This window comes from Natator depressus, chromosome 2 (assembly GCF_965152275.1).
Source record: "Natator depressus isolate rNatDep1 chromosome 2, rNatDep2.hap1, whole genome shotgun sequence".
NCBI classification, from domain to species: Eukaryota; Metazoa; Chordata; order Testudines; family Cheloniidae; genus Natator; species Natator depressus.
In genome coordinates, this window is record NC_134235.1 from 175,859,832 (window position 1) to 175,875,382 (window position 15,551).

Consider the following 15,551-nt stretch of genomic DNA (forward strand, 5'->3'; position numbering starts at 1 on the left):
ACAGTCCAGTGCAACATTGTCACCTCTCATAGTTTTATAGCAAGTCTCATATTTCATGTTTGTCTGAAAGCTCCAGCTCTGGGAGTCTTGTGAACATATGAGAATCTCAGCTTTTTTTTTTTTAAAAAAGGAGATTTCTAGGTCTGATGGTTGTAGAGAAAAGCTTGAAAATGTGACCCAAACGAACCCTAAAGGCTCAAAAATCAGCAGGGAAATAAAAAGAACTCAAACCATTTTTAAAAATCTCATGATTGTTAAGTCAATTTCATGATTTTTTAACATTTGTGGTTGGCAATACTGGCAGTGATATGTTGGATGGAGTTCCTGGGAGCTCTTTGTAAAAATTCTCCCAACAAATTTAATTCTCCTCAGTCATCCTGTCTCTGAAGGAGTTCTCTTCCCTGCTTTGCTACTGCTAAATCATTCCTACTAAAGTTGACATATCTCTGGATATCATAAAATTGATCCTTATAAGTATTTTATTGTCTTTGGAGTGCACTAAATGACATATTTGAAAATAAATTGGGCTATCCCCATCTCTCCTATAAGATCTTCAGCCACAGTAACCTCAGTTCCCATCATACAGGGCTGAACACTGTGCAGTGCTAGATATATTCAGTTCTGTTTTCAGCAACAAAGTGTAAGCATTTCCAGATAAATACACTTAATATCAGTTTGTGTGCCAAGTGTTTTTGCCTCCTTTCTTGTGCTTATAAGAAAAAATAGTTCTATATTTAAATGGGAAAACTGTGAACAGATTTCCCAGTCCTTCATATTTCATCTCTCCAAACACATGCATCCATTGTACAGAGGGGTTAAAATATCAGTCATCATCAGGAATGCTCTGTCATGATTCAGCACTTCTAAGTTAAAAAATACCAAAAAATAAACAGAGAGATTGTAATAATGCTTCACATTTGTACATTGAATGAGAGAAGTGCTAACTCCTTAACCCTCAGAACATCCCTGTGAGTAGGGAAGGATGTATTTTCATCTCTGGTTTACAGATGGGGACATTGAGACAAAGAGGCCCAGATCCTCAAAGGTATTTAGGTGCCTAACTCCCATTGAGTATCTGGGTTTAAGTGACTTTTCCCAAAGTCATAGAGGGAATTGGTTGCCATTTACTGAGCTAATACTAGGTGTGTGGGGCATGGTGGTCTAAGACGAGTAAACCAGGTTCCTGCAACTTTTTCTTAATGTTTCTATAATTTGCATTCATATATTATGTTTCTATAATTTGCATTCATACGTGACTCTGAGGATGACAGAAGTTGATTACTGAGGGTAATAGCTTATATGTAACTACAGGAGTTCAGTAATGCATCCCGTAAGAGTGAAAGGGAACAAACAACCATTTGTCCCGTAGCTACAGAGGTAATACAATTGCTCGTCTGCATCTGGAATCTTATTGCACTTATGTCTGCTATGCTTTTGTCTTTTACAGTCTGTCAATATTATGGAACGGACATTGCAGAAATATGGAAGCTATGAAAAGTTTGAGCAGGCTACTGGAGGCAGCCTGCTACCAAAAAGTCGCATTTGGAATCATGTCAGGAAGTACATGGTGAAAGAAGGCTGCCTTGGTGAGGTAGGATGCACACAGGATCAATGAAAAAGCGTCCCCTTTAATCACAGGATCAGAAATTAGAGATCGAAAAGACCTATAAGATTATCTAGTAGTGCATCCCTTGTCAATATAGACTTGCTCCTTACAATATATTTTCTAATGGGTTTGTCCATTCTAGTTTTAAATGATCTAAACAATGTGGCTTCCAACTACTTCTCTTGGGAAATTATTACACTGTGGAATAGAGCACATCAGGAAGCTTTCCTGCTATTTGAATTATGTGTTCCCATTCTTAATTTCATTCTATTACTTGGAGGTGAACCTGACATAACAACTCTCCTCCCTTATCCTTTCAGTTAGTTGTAGCGTAGCACATCCCCATTTAGTCACTACTGTGTATGTCTGCCCTAACCTGCGCTGAGTTTTTCTAATGCCGTATCACAGCACAAACTCCTCTAATTTGCAGTCATCTTATATTGCAAAGCTTTTTTTTGCTGCTTCCTATATTTCTTATTCCTGTTGTATACATTTATGCTGAATTAGGTTTAAACAGGAGAGCTGTGCTGGATTTTGAATTTTACCGGATAGACCTCATTGGTATATATAATTATAATTAAAAAAAAAAACTCTGACAAACAAGTACCTGTTTGTCAAGGTTGGTTTTTTTTAAATTTACCTTCTATTGCTACTAGTAATATACAAGTTTCCAATAAATGACTTAAAAGAGAATTTATTTTCTCTTTTCTTAGTCTGTTAACTTTGCGCATTTGACCGCACTTTTTGTTCAGTCAGTTTCACTGTTTCCCCTCTAGGACAGTTAGGTTCCAATTCTGCCATCTAATTTGCATGTCTGAACCCTTATATTCATGCGAAGTCCCACTGAAGTCAGTGAGGCTTCACACAGGCACAGGGGAACAGAACCTTTCTAGAGACACAAAACCTTAACACAGGGGTAATTTGCCTCTTTTTGGGAAGAGCCTTGAGCAGCATATGACCGAGTCCAGACAGAGCGCTGGGGGAGTGAGAGGGAGAATAGAAGCGGCAAAAAGCAGGAAAGGAAAAGAACTTTCTTATGCCTCAGGCTTTCCTTTCTCCTTAGATTGTAGTTCATCTCACCGAGGACCTGCTTTCTCGTGCCTCAATGACAGTGGTGAATGGCCGCCCAACTCTGACTATCAATGTTTCCACTGCACGTGAGCACTGGCTAGAAGGGATGCTGAGGCATGAAATAGGTATGGACACATGTTTTGAATTCTTCATGCCAGAGTGAATATGTGCATTCCTATTTATTATTTGTTTTCAGTAACACGGACAATGTGCTAGGCGTTGTACAAACCCAAAAGGAGTTCTGGCTCCTGTTACCGTAGATGTGGTAAAGCATAAGAAAGGACTATTTATAATTGTAGTATACAGTAGAACTAAAACACCCAACTAGTACCTTGAGAGATGTAGATGTGAGAAATGTTGCCAGTGAACCCCAAATCTGTGCAAATCCCCCTTTTTGAGTTATCTGGGGAGAGGATGAGAGAACAAACAACACAACATATGTGTAGTAGTCATATTGCTTAATGCACTGCTGGAAAGCACTCAGACACTACGGTGATGAGCATGGTATAAAAACCTCTATAACATAGAATAGTTACAAACATTTAGCTCAGGATAGCAGAAAGTTTCTCAAACTTTTTCTAGGTTTTGGGTGAACCTGCCCCAGTTTAGTAGACCAAACCCAGATGAAATCCAATGGCTTTGACCAAGTTACTCTTTTAGGTTTTATGCCTGTGAATGCCCTGCACCACTGGTATAACTACTCTCTTATTCCAGGGCAACAGCCTCCTCTACAACTGCAGTAATGCTCTATGATCAGCCTCAAGGGGAAAGAAATACTAGTGCATGTTGAATCTTCCCTCCTCTGTTCTCCCCACTTCCCATCCACAGCAAGGCCTTGTCTACACTAGAGAAATGTGGGTGGGTTAGACACTTCTGAAAAATCTCCCTGTAGGGATTTAGGAGCATAAAGTTCCACCAATGTTCAATGGGATTTGTGCTTCTAAATCCCATAGGTCCTTTTGAAAATCTCTGCTGGAATTACCCGATGGACACCCTACACTGTTGGCACTTAGATGATTGTGATTCCACTCATTTAATTACCATTGATTACATTCCTAATGGTTATCAAGGCCAAAGTTACCTCCTTTCCCAGTTCCCCATTGTCCCAATAGCTGAGAATCCTGAAGTTGGGTCCTAAACTTAGTTAGCTCCTGTGGTAGCTAATTGTACTATTATTTGAGACACTGGTTGTTACTGTTCTAAGCTCTCTGCTTCTTTCTTTTTAGGAACTCATTATTTTCGAGGTATTAACAACAACAGCCAGCCTTGGTGCAATTGGAATGGACGTAAAAAGCTTGGGTTAAAGCCAATCAACCCTACTGAGGAAGGCCTGGCGAGTATTCATAGTGTCCTGTTCCGAAAAGACCCCTTTCTATGGAGGGCTGCCCTTCTCTACTACACTGTCTATCAAGCTAGCCAAATGTCCTTCAGTCAACTCTTCCAGGATGTGGGGAGATTTGTCAAGGACCCCAACACTAGGTGGGATTACTGTGTACGAGCCAAGAGAGGGTGGACTGATACTTCCCAGCCAGGTTGGTTTCCTATGTAGCTTGAGCACATTCCATCTTCATTCTCCAAAAGCTTTGCTCAAAATAAGGGGCCTCTGCAGCTCTGTTGGCAGGTGATAGGATTTGTGCAAAGGATTGTGGAAAAGTTAAACTCTTTGTTTTCTAAAATGGATTCTATAAAGTGGCAAGGATCCTTCATTTAAAACAATGATTGAGATGAAAAACAGTACTTTTTCCCCACTACTTTCAAAGTGATTTGGTAAAGTAATTTTTAATGGATGTTAAAGGAGACACTGTCAAGACCTTTAGGTTCACAGTTTGCTCTCCCTTGTTTTTTATGCCCTGGGCAGAGCTTGTTATGATAGTGCTGCAAATTTATGTGACCCGGGGTTTTAAAGCTGCTCAGCTCCCTGCCTTACACGGTGAGATTCCCAGTAAGCCAGTCTGCCTAACGGTCAGTGCCTTTGCTTAGTGTCTTTCAAGTAGGCTTAATCCTTTAGCCAATGGGTGTCAGATAAATTTTGCAAGTCCTGGGACAAAAATACCTATGGCAGGAAGTAAAGTAATTTTGTGTACAATTACTTTTGGCAAATGCATTGCTTTGAAAAATTGTGAAAACAATACCATGACTCTGATTCCTTTAGGCTGCTTCAGTAAGGATCAGGTATACTTGGATGGCATCCTCCAAATCCTAAGATACAGGGAGTCTATCGATTTCCACTTGCTGATGGCTCTTGGAAAGGTGAGTGGAATCGATCTCCGAACAGAAGCAATAGTAGTATCATTTTAATAAGCACTTTCCTAAATAGTTGTTAAATTGCATGAACATGACAGGATCACTTCCTATAGGTGTTGTCTTAAAATGTGCTGTGCCCTTTGCATCACCTTGATCTTGAATCTCCACTGTCTGTAAAATCAGACATCACTGTACATTATAGTAAAGAGACACCACCAACTTGAAATATAGTCAATTTCAAATAGTAAGTCAGAAGTACTTTCAGGACTTATACCTTCCTATCAGGTTCCTACCACCCTATACCTGACAGATCGTGGTTTTACAGTCACATTTCTCTGTTTTTTAAAAATGTTTTTCTCCTCCCTGTTTGCATGGGCCTTTTGCACTGCAACAACAGGAGCAATGGGCAGACTTACACAAAGTGCTGTCAAATCTACAAAGTACACAAATGAAATAAAGAAATAATGTCTCTCTCTCTTGAAATCATTTTTATCTTAGGTGTTTGTAACAATGGCAGGTAACGTATTTGCAGACAGAAGTTTCCTTTAGCCCAGTTGCAGCGTTAACTGCACATACAGGGAAGTAGCCACCAGTTCATAACCCCAATGTGGGATTTGACTTTCAGATGAGAGTAGGAAGTGTGATCTAGTAGCTGAAGGAGGACACAGGGTCAGGAATCCTGGGCTCTGCTCCCAACTTGGCAAGTCACTTAACATCTCTGGGTAAGTCTACACTCCAGCTGGGAGCAAGCCCCCCATCCTGGCTAGACAGACTTGCACTAGCGGGGTTCAAGCTACCATGCTAAAAAGAGCAGTGTGAGTGTTGCAGCACCAGTGGAAACTTGGGCTCTTAAGCCCACCCAACTGCCTGGGTCTGAGCTGGGGGGGCGGGTGGCTATACTGAGCATCTGCTGGTGCCACAGCATCCACACCGTTATTTTTAGTTCATTAGCTCACGTAAAGCTAGCTTAGATCAGTCTACCTGGGCTAGAAGGCTCATTTCCAGCTGCAGTGTAGACATAATTTCTGTGTCTCAGTATGCTCATCTATAAATGGGTGCTATTATTGCTTGTATTATATTAGCACCTAGAGCCCCAGCCACATTCAGGACCCACCTGGCCCCCTGGCCAGAGCTCAGGTGGCGAGCTCAAGTGTCTGGCCATGCAGCAACGTCCACACTGCTACGTTCAGCGTGTTAGCATGAATCTGTCTACCTGGTCTGGGAGGCTTGCTCCCAGATGCACTGTAGACATACAGACCAATGCGTTGGCCCTTTGGGTGTCAGCTGGGGGCGGGCAGGGGGAGGAATTACATGAAACTGTAGAAATTGCCTCAATGTACAAGTTTTGCAGAAACCACTAAAACAGACTTTCCCACAAAATCTACTGAGTTCCACTTTAAGCAGAGTCCTCTGCAAGCAAGGTTCCCCTCTCTTAGCTGCCGCTAGCCATGTGGTCCATTGTCTGGACCCTGCAGTAGTGGGGCACACTGGTAATATTTCCATGTAGTGGTTTCACCACAGCTTCAGTGATAACCGCTGGCAGGCTTCTTGCTGTGCACTTGAAAACTTAATTTGATGTTACCTCATTCTCTACATAGCTTCAGGAATGCTAGAACGAATTCCTCATATTTGAAGGGGCTGGAAACGTCAGGGACTGATGTCTAGGAGAGCCAGTGAATGACCTTGGTCTACCCAAGGCCTTTGCTCCATTTCAGAAGCATGGTCAGGAATATTTGACTCAGGTCATAAATTGCTTCCTGCCCTCTAGAGAAAATTATAGGGAAGTACTTTATATGGAGAGAAAGCAGATGTGGTTAGTAGTGTACAACCAACAAGGAAACTATAACAGAGAAGTCATTGACATATAGATGTTACCAAGTGGTTTGGCTTTCTTGTTTGCAAACCATTTCAGAAATACACAATGGGCCAAATCCACTGGAGTTACATTTGATCCATATTATAAGCTATATAAATAATGTGTCACATTGGGTGGACATGTGACAAATGGACTTTATTTATAGGTGTCCGTAGTAGCAATATCTATAGTCAAGGTTGTCTAACATTTTCCATGATAAGAATCTATTTTCAGTTGTTTCTAACTGCTGGACCTTACCATTTGGGCTAAAATTGTCCACAGTGAGGGTCTACCTTAGGCTGACTTTTTTGGGAAAGTTTCCATCAAAACAGGTCACCTGTTGGTTAGGGGAAAATATGTTGTTTTGCCCATATTAAAAAATTCTTACAGCTGCCGTGCTTCCATGATTTGGAGCAGAGATGTGAAATTTGACAGGAAGTCACTCTGGTATCAAGGATGTGCTTTTTGATGTCTTTGTGATTTCCCTGTTAAGTTATAAGCCTCTGGAAAAAAAAAATCACAGTTCACACATACTCAACAGATGTATTTTAGAGGCTGGCAGCATTATTTTCTGAAGGTTCTTTCTGTGGACTTCAATCCCCAGAGTTCCTGTGTGCCAGGCGAACTGATCATGTGCCATCCCTGCAGAATGACTGCAGTACTACTAACCCTCAGTGTTTAACAAAAAAAAAAATCCACAAGTCAAGCCCCTCAAAAATCAGGACATTGGCTTAAAAATGATGAGATGTTTAAAATAATAAATTTTGTTCCTTTTGTCTTCTGGTGTTGGATTATTTAAGGTTGGTGGTTTTCTTTGGGCTAGAAACATATTTTTATTTTAATGAAAGCTGAGGTTTTTCAGGTAATAAGTGGACTCCAGTAGCTGGGTCTTTAAAATAATCAAATTGTGGGTATTGGTAAGGCTGCAGCTGAGCATGCTCTGTCATAGCATTGCTGTGGCAGAACAGGATGTTTTCCTGCAATCGCTCCTTCTGGTTGCCAGGGGCCACTGTGGCATCAGGCACTGGAACTGAGAGCAGGGCTACTATTTTCCCTTTGCACTCAGTATTCCGCTTATTGGCACCCAGGCAACAAAGAAGAATTGGAGGAAGTAGACTAGCTTGAATGGAAAAGGGTGAGGGAAGACAAGCAGAGGGGGATAGGAGGAATGGGGCATTGGGGGGTGGGGGCTGAAAGATCTATAACCATTTTGAACACACTGCCCTTCAGAACCTAGACCTGAACCCAGGAGTCCCGAGTTCAGCATTCCTCCCATGTCAGCAAATAGGTGTGAAACCCATTTGCAAACTGTGGCCCAGACCCTCAAAGATATTTAGGTTCTGTGACAGGGTTGGGACTCACCACCGCAGCACCTCCTGCTGTTCACTCTGGGAATTAGCTCAGTTCATGCAGAGCACCCTCACCAGTGGTGTCCCGTCCATCTCTCACCCTAGATTAGCGTCTCGGCCCACATTGCTCCCAGCTTGCGGCATCCTCTTCAGGACACTGCCCACTGCTCTGGTCTCACCCCCTTCCTGGGGTTTGGTGTTATCAGCAGTCCTTCTCTTTGCCCCAGCCACAATAGCCAACTACACCCCAAAGTCTAACCCCTTTTGGCAGGGGTCTGGTGCAGTCCATGATGGCCACTCCTAACGGCCAGGTGGAAGTGCAAGTGGGGGGGACCTAGGCCCACCCTCTACTCTGGGTCCCAACCCAGGGACCCTTTGGCAGCAGCCTTCCTGCCTGCCCTCCTTCTCTCCTTTTGTCAGTCTCTCTCCCTGGGCCATTTCCCCTTCAGCCCCTTTGCACCGGCTAGGCCCTTTTTCTCAGGGTCCACAGCCCAGCAGATACCAGGCAGGAGGTGCAAGTGCACAGGAGACAGCACTTCACCCTCTAAAAGCCTGAAAGAGACTGCCTGCTTGCTTCCTGGCAGCCTTTATATAGGACCTAGCCGAGCCCTGATTGGCTCTAACAGGCCCTCCCTGATTGGCTGCCGCCTTGCGCAGCTGCTCTGGCCTGTTGAAGCCCAATCTGGCATGGGGGTGGGGCATCGCCCCACCACAGGCTCCCACATTTCATTGATTTCAGTGGAAGTTAGGCCCAGATTCTTAAAATTATTTAGGGTCCTATGTGTCTAGTGGCTGGTCCACATAGAGGATAATAGCCGACTTCTGCTACCACATACTCTATTAAAGTGGTGAAAATCTGGGCTGTGGATCCAAAGGTCCCATGCCAATGACCCACGTAATTCTATATGATCTAAATTCTGATTTTGCAGTTTTGTTTTATTAAAACGTTAGGAAATTACATAGAATAAAAACTACTTTAAAAGAACAATAAGGTTTCAAAATCAAGTGCTCAAAAAGTTAGGAGCTGCCAGAATTAAGGTTTCCTGTGCAACCCCTTGTGTGCATGCATTTGGATACAATTACATAATCACATACTATTTTTCTCACGGGACCCAGCCTCATATAGTGCACAGGATGGGTTAGGCTCAGGGAATGAAAGGAGTTGGTGTATGTGTAAAGCTGTAGTGTTCCTGGAGGACCCCTCCCACATTTGCTGTTGGAAGGTGTGTAATGAATGAGGCAGGGAGTTGCAGGAAAAGAAAGGAGAGTCTCATGGTTAAGGCAGCTGAATGCTACCCTGGAAAATTAGATTCTATCCTTGTCTCTGCCATAGAACTCATATATGATGCTATGCAAGTCTTTTAAGCCAAACTTTTCACACACGATCACTAACTGTGTGTTCCTCATTTTCTGGGTGCCCAACTAGAGATCCTGAGGTCTGATTTGCAGAAGAACTGAGCACGTCCAGCTGCAAATGAAGTCAGTGGAAGCTGTGCTTTGAACATATAAACTGCTATAAAAATGCTAAGTACTCTGGACAAAAATAACCAAGCACTAGATTCCTCAAATTGGGCACCAAAAATTTGTCAACACATTTGACAATTTTGGCTTTAATCTCTGTGCCTTTTCTCCATCTGTAAAATGGCAATACCACCACCTTATGTCACAGGGATCTGGTGAAGATAAATTCATTATTGTTTGTGAAACACTGAGATATAACACTGATTAAATGTAATAAAAAAGCCCTTGAGGAAATTAATAATTTTGTGTTGGTGCAGGGTTTAAATGGTGTGCAATAAATGTAGTCTGTGGCTACTACACATGGAGTGATGAGGAGGATTAAAAGAAATCTTGAATCAGTAAGCACTGTCCCTGTCCTGTGCACTGAAAGAGGCAGAGGTCCTGTGGAAAACATAGCATGGGAGCATGCAATTATTATTAGAGTGTATCATAATGTATGCACACAAGAGGGCCAAAGTACAGTTACACAGACACCCTTCATTCTGGCATTGGCAACTTTAGTGTTCTTTTAATGTGGGTTTTTAATATAATTTTAATACATTTCGTTACATGTATCTTTTGCAAGAAAACTAAGTCTGAGGCATGTAAGAGCAGTGGCTATTCTTAGAAAGTCAAATTCTGCCATCAGATATGAACAGAAAGCTCCCACTGGAATTTGACAAATGATAAAGAAGTGTTATGATGAGACCAACTTAAAAGAAAAAGAAAAGAGGATATTGATGTTCCAAAAAGAATATTAAGCTTTGCTGAAAGAGCTTGGAAAAGTAAAGGATCCAATCATAGTGAAGATTGCCATCCACTTGGGAAATTCTCACTGCAAATCAGAAAATGTTCTCATGGCTTATTGCAGCAAATGTACGGATTATTCTGAGCAGATGACAGATCACAAGATATGCATTTTCCTCTGGCATTTTTCTACCATGAATGCAAAGTTCTATGTGGGTCCAAAATGGAATAACTACTTTGTACAGTTTATTGATAGTTAAATTAATGTGTCTGTAAAATCAATCCCTGATTTATCATGGGAATGTGTTTAGTATGGTGCTCATTGAGGAGTTTCTATATCTTCTTCCCTTCCCCAGTGCTGAAAGCCTTGTCAATCCCAGGAAAAGTCCTCTCTTTTGCTACTTCTCATTTTACTTGGTATTTTGAAGACAGCAGTGTGTAGGAATGCATAGAGTAAGACTAATGTGCTGGTGCAAACCGCTTGGCCTGCCCAGAGGGGAGAAACAGATGAAAGAGGCTGAAGCCCGGAGAGAAATAATATTGAGAAGTAGCCATTTTAGAGATTTGCAGTTGTTAGCTAGGAATTAAATCTTAGAATCCTTACAGCCCAGAATGTGATAATCATGTACAAATTAAGCTAGACAACAGAAATAGAGCTCGTACATTGCACGTAATTCCTAAATGCATTAAATCCAAGAATTTTTAAAGTCAGAATGTAAAATGTCACAAGTACACATTTTTGGAAAGCAATCTGGCGAGTGTGACAGAAAAATCAGCCTCAAAATAAACTCAAAAGCAAAAATCTCTTTTTTTTACCCAGTACAATAGATTTGCTTGCACAAAGTGGTGAAAGTACATTAAGAGAGAGCTATGTAGTGAGTCATATCTTTCCCTCCTAAAATGTTGCCAAATACTATTTTTAGTGATGGCAGTGGCTGGGGGAAATGCAGCTTGATTGGGGCATAGTTTGATCACAGCTATTGAGTACCTGAGTAGATTCAGGTCAGATAGGAATCTGACCTTTTGTAAGAAACAAAAATAAAGACTTCCTTGTCCTGTGGAGGGAGGAGGTTGAAATTTGAAGGCAGGGTGTTGAAAGGGCGGCCTCATAGAGTGGCCCTGCCTTCAGCGCTCTCCAGTGGGAGGCCACTGCATGACAGGTGCGCCTGCTTCAGTCTCCCTCCTTCGGAGTCCCCAGTAACTCCACACAAGCTTTCTTGACTCACTGATACCCTCCTGGGGCGGGGGGCGAGGGGCAGAATATTGCCAAAACATAGTTTCAAATCCACAACCAAAGTCCCAAGCATGGTCCATTTCTCACAGCCAGTGTGTGTAGTCTGTAAAATGCCACATCCTTGGGTCCATCAACATAGCACATACCACACGCCAGCATCTTCACCACACCCAGGCTCTTTCTGGATCCCCCACAGCCTCTGTGCTGGGAGTTCATCCTCACATAGGGAACATCCCTAATACCCCATGGACCCTCAGCCCTCTGGCTTGGGAAGACCAGCCAGCAAACCCTTCTTGCTCCCCTGTCTTTAGCCTTCCCCCAGGAACAACCTAAAGCTTCCTTCAGGGACCTCTCAGTTGCCTGGTCTCTGGCAGCTCTCACCTACTGATTGCCTGGCTCTCTCAGGGTATGTATACACAGCAGTAAAAGAACTGCAGTGTGGCCGCTGCTGGGCTGGGTCACACTTGGGCTTGCTGGGCTCAGGCGGTGGGACTAAAAATTTCTGGATCCCAGGCTCTGAAACCCCACAAGGGGGATGAATCTCAGAACCCAGGCTCCTGTCCGAGCCTGAACGTCTACACTGCGTTTTTTTGGCCCACAGCCCAAGCTCTACAAGCCTGAGCCAGTTGACCCAGGCTGTGAGACTTGGCGCTGCAGGTTTTTTTATTGCGGCGTAGCTGTACCCTCAGGCTGTCGGGCACCTCTCACCTGGTTCTTTCCTGACTGGAACCCTCTCAGGCCCAAGGCCTTCACTTAAACTCATGTGGGAGGTAGCTGATGAATCACAGGTGCACTGGACACCACTTCCTCTTAAAAGGGGCCACTCAACTTGTGACATCTTGTAGGCATCTAACCTCAGCCGTCCTATCTTGTACACAGCAGTGCTCAGGGCCATGTCCCCAGAGTTAGGGGAAAGAGTCCATTTCCTGCAACTTTCCACATAGCTTCCCTGCACACAGCCAGTTAACTTGAGCTAGTGTTTGGCTTTTTAGATGTTTCCATATTTACACTAGTCAGGCTGTAATGTAGATCTTCCCTTTTTATGGTCCTTTTAAACAGTAAGTCTCCCATTTGACTTGGATTAGCCTGTGCTTGTTCTCTTTTATCAGGATTTATTTTTCCACTGTAGCTCAGAAGACTTATCTGTGCACAAGCAGGTGTCTTTCCCAAGATGCTCGACGAACACAGTCTGCACACTATATGAAGGCCAATCTCACCCCTTTCCTGGAGCGTGGAGTTGTTAAGTAACAATGACACGATAACATAAGAGCAGCTCCCCAGACTTGGCTGCTTCTAATCTTCCTCCAGACTGCTCAGTCTAAACCCTACATCCTCTCTTTCCACCCCACCCACTTATGTATAGGTTGATTGACAAGCCACCCGCCTCAGGGAGTCAGCAGAACTTTCTTTAACTCTTTCCCCAATCTGCCATATCACTGCCAGCCTGTTACACTGTGACTAAAGCTATATCCTAGAGAAGCTACATTTCTTTCCAGCCCTGCAATAGCATGTGGGAGAATTTTGGGGGTGGGAGAAACCTATGCAATATTACAAAACTCTCTGGCCACCCTACCACATTTTGTAAAAACAAATGGTACGTACTGTATTTGTTCCTTCTTTAAAAATGAACAAAAAGCTCTAGCTGAAATCCCTTGTTGCAGAAACATTTTCATTTCTAAGGTTGTTTTAATTTTATAAAGACAGTTGTTGTTTTTTTAACTTAGTAACTGCCCATGCTCGATTAATAGGACCCTACCAAATTCACAGCCATGAAAAACATGTCACAGACCATGAATCTGGTCTTTAGTGTACTTTTAACCTATACTATACAGATTTCATGGGGGAGACCAGCCTTTCTCAAATTGAGGGGCCTGACCCAAAAGGGAGTTGCAGCGGGCGGGGGAAGGGGGGAGGTCGCAAGATTATTTTATGGGGGTCACGGTATTGCTACCCTTACTTCTCTGCTGCCTTCAGAGCTGGGTGGCTGGAAAGCGGCAGCTGTTGGCCGGGGGCCCAGCTCTGAAGGAAGCACCCACCAGCAGCCGCGCAGAAGTAAGGCTGGCAGGGTATGGTATTGCCACCCTTACTTCTGAGCTGCTGCCTCAGAGCTGGGCAGCCAGAAAGTGGCAGCTGCTGACTGAGGGCCCAGCTCTGTAGGCAGCAGTGCAGAAGTAAGGGTGGCCACACCATACCCTGCCAGCCTTACTTCTGCGCGGCTGCTGCTGGCCGTGGCTCTGCCTTTAGAGCTGGGCTCCTGGCCAGCAGCCACCGCTCTCCAACTGCCCAGCTCTGAAGGCAGCGCCATGGCCAGCAGCAGTGTAAAAGCAAGGGTAGCAGTACTGCACCCTCCCCCCCACAATAACCTTGTGACCCCCCAAAAAACTCTTTTTTTGGGTCAGGACCCCTATAATTACAGCACCTTGAAATTTCAGATTTAAATAGCTGAAATCATGAAATTTACGATTTTTAAAATCCTATGACCATGAAATTGATCAAAATGGACCATGAATTGCTAGAGCCCTATCGATTAGCAAAGAGAAGCAGGTAGTTGTGTAGGGTAAGAGCTTGCAAAAGTGCTCATGAGAGCATTCCCCATCCCCATGCAGGAGCAGAGCAGGATTACAGCCTTGTACTTAAGAGACTTCTAGGGAAGAGGATCTGGCACAACACAGCCTCAGAGAAATGTGGCATGCCAGTTAGTAGAAACATCCATGCCTCAGGCCTGCCTATGGCAGAACAGTGCAGGTCCAATCACGCTGGACATTGCTGGGGGAATGGCTCTTGTAGCTAACACCCAAGCCAGCACTCCTCCACTCTTCCTCCCTGCACGATTCAATCATAGTGCTGCCAACTCTCACAATTTTATCAGGAGTCTTGGGATATTTGGAGTTTTTCTTAAAGCCCCAGCTCCTGGAGTGTAGTAATGATGTGAGAATCTCAGCTGTCATTTGAAAAGTAACTATATAGTCTGTATGGTAGCGGAGAAATGCTTGAAAATCATCCACCTGCACTCTGAAGGCTCAAAAGGCTAAGAAAATAAACCCATAATTTATTATTTTTGTAACAATCTCATGATTGTTGAGACCTTACTCATCATTTTGGAATGCTTAGATTGCCAATACCGCAATCATAATTTGTAACAAATTACTTACTAATTGGGTTGCCACCTATGCAAGTTTTCCCAGTATCATTCCTTTTTGCAGATACTGATTTCCTAAGACAGCTAAGTACACACTGCCAGCTGTCCAGTTTTGTGGGCCCCAAATCATCCTGTATGTCCCAGATATTTTGTAACTCAGAGGTGGCAACCCTCCGACTAGAATGACACATTTTTATTTCACTTTGCACAAGCACAAATGAATTATTGGGGGTGAAACTAAAGCTTTGGAAGCTTGGGTCATGTTAGCACTGACAGTTTGGCTGCTTCCCCAAAACTTTTTATGAACCATACGAGGACTCCTCCCATCCCTGCAGTCTGCATACATCCACAGAGCCTTTTCATATCCCTTTCTAGTTTCCCAAACCTTGGCCACAACAGCCCCCCTTCCTTCCTCACATCTCCCATCAGGCTTGCCCCTCCTCTTGCATGTGAACATGTGTAAGAGCAGATTTTCCGTCCCTTCCCCGTCACCTAAGAGGCCTGCAACAGCTCTGATCCTTCATGTGCGCAAGCTCATTCCATCTTTCACATCTTGCTCACATGGTGGCTTCTGTGTCAGAGCACCCCTGCCCCAATTGCACTGTGCATCTCTGTCAGGAAAGCTCCAGAGCACATAAGGTTTGCAAGGAGAAATCTGCCCCAGTGTAAGGAACTGGTTGTCTGCTGGCACGTACAACAGGAATGTCAAAAAAGAAGAAGAAAGGCCATCCTTGTGGATGGGAAGGAAACCAGTTTTTCCGGACCAGTTCATTCATCCTTAACAGCCGCCAATCCTGCTCCCATTG

General features: G+C 43.6%; 1 protein-coding gene across 1 annotated transcript in view; it reads left to right on the forward strand.

Moving 5' to 3' along the window:
* Nucleotides 1–15,551, forward strand: part of MATCAP2 (microtubule associated tyrosine carboxypeptidase 2) — a 48,881-nt gene that overhangs the window by 28,957 nt on the left and 4,373 nt on the right. Inside the window, exons 3-6 of the mRNA XM_074945346.1 lie at nt 1,448–1,591; nt 2,670–2,802; nt 3,904–4,209; nt 4,830–4,927. Of these exons, the coding sequence (XP_074801447.1) occupies nt 1,448–1,591; nt 2,670–2,802; nt 3,904–4,209; nt 4,830–4,927 (681 nt within the window). The remainder of the gene's footprint in view (nt 1–1,447; nt 1,592–2,669; nt 2,803–3,903; nt 4,210–4,829; nt 4,928–15,551) is intronic.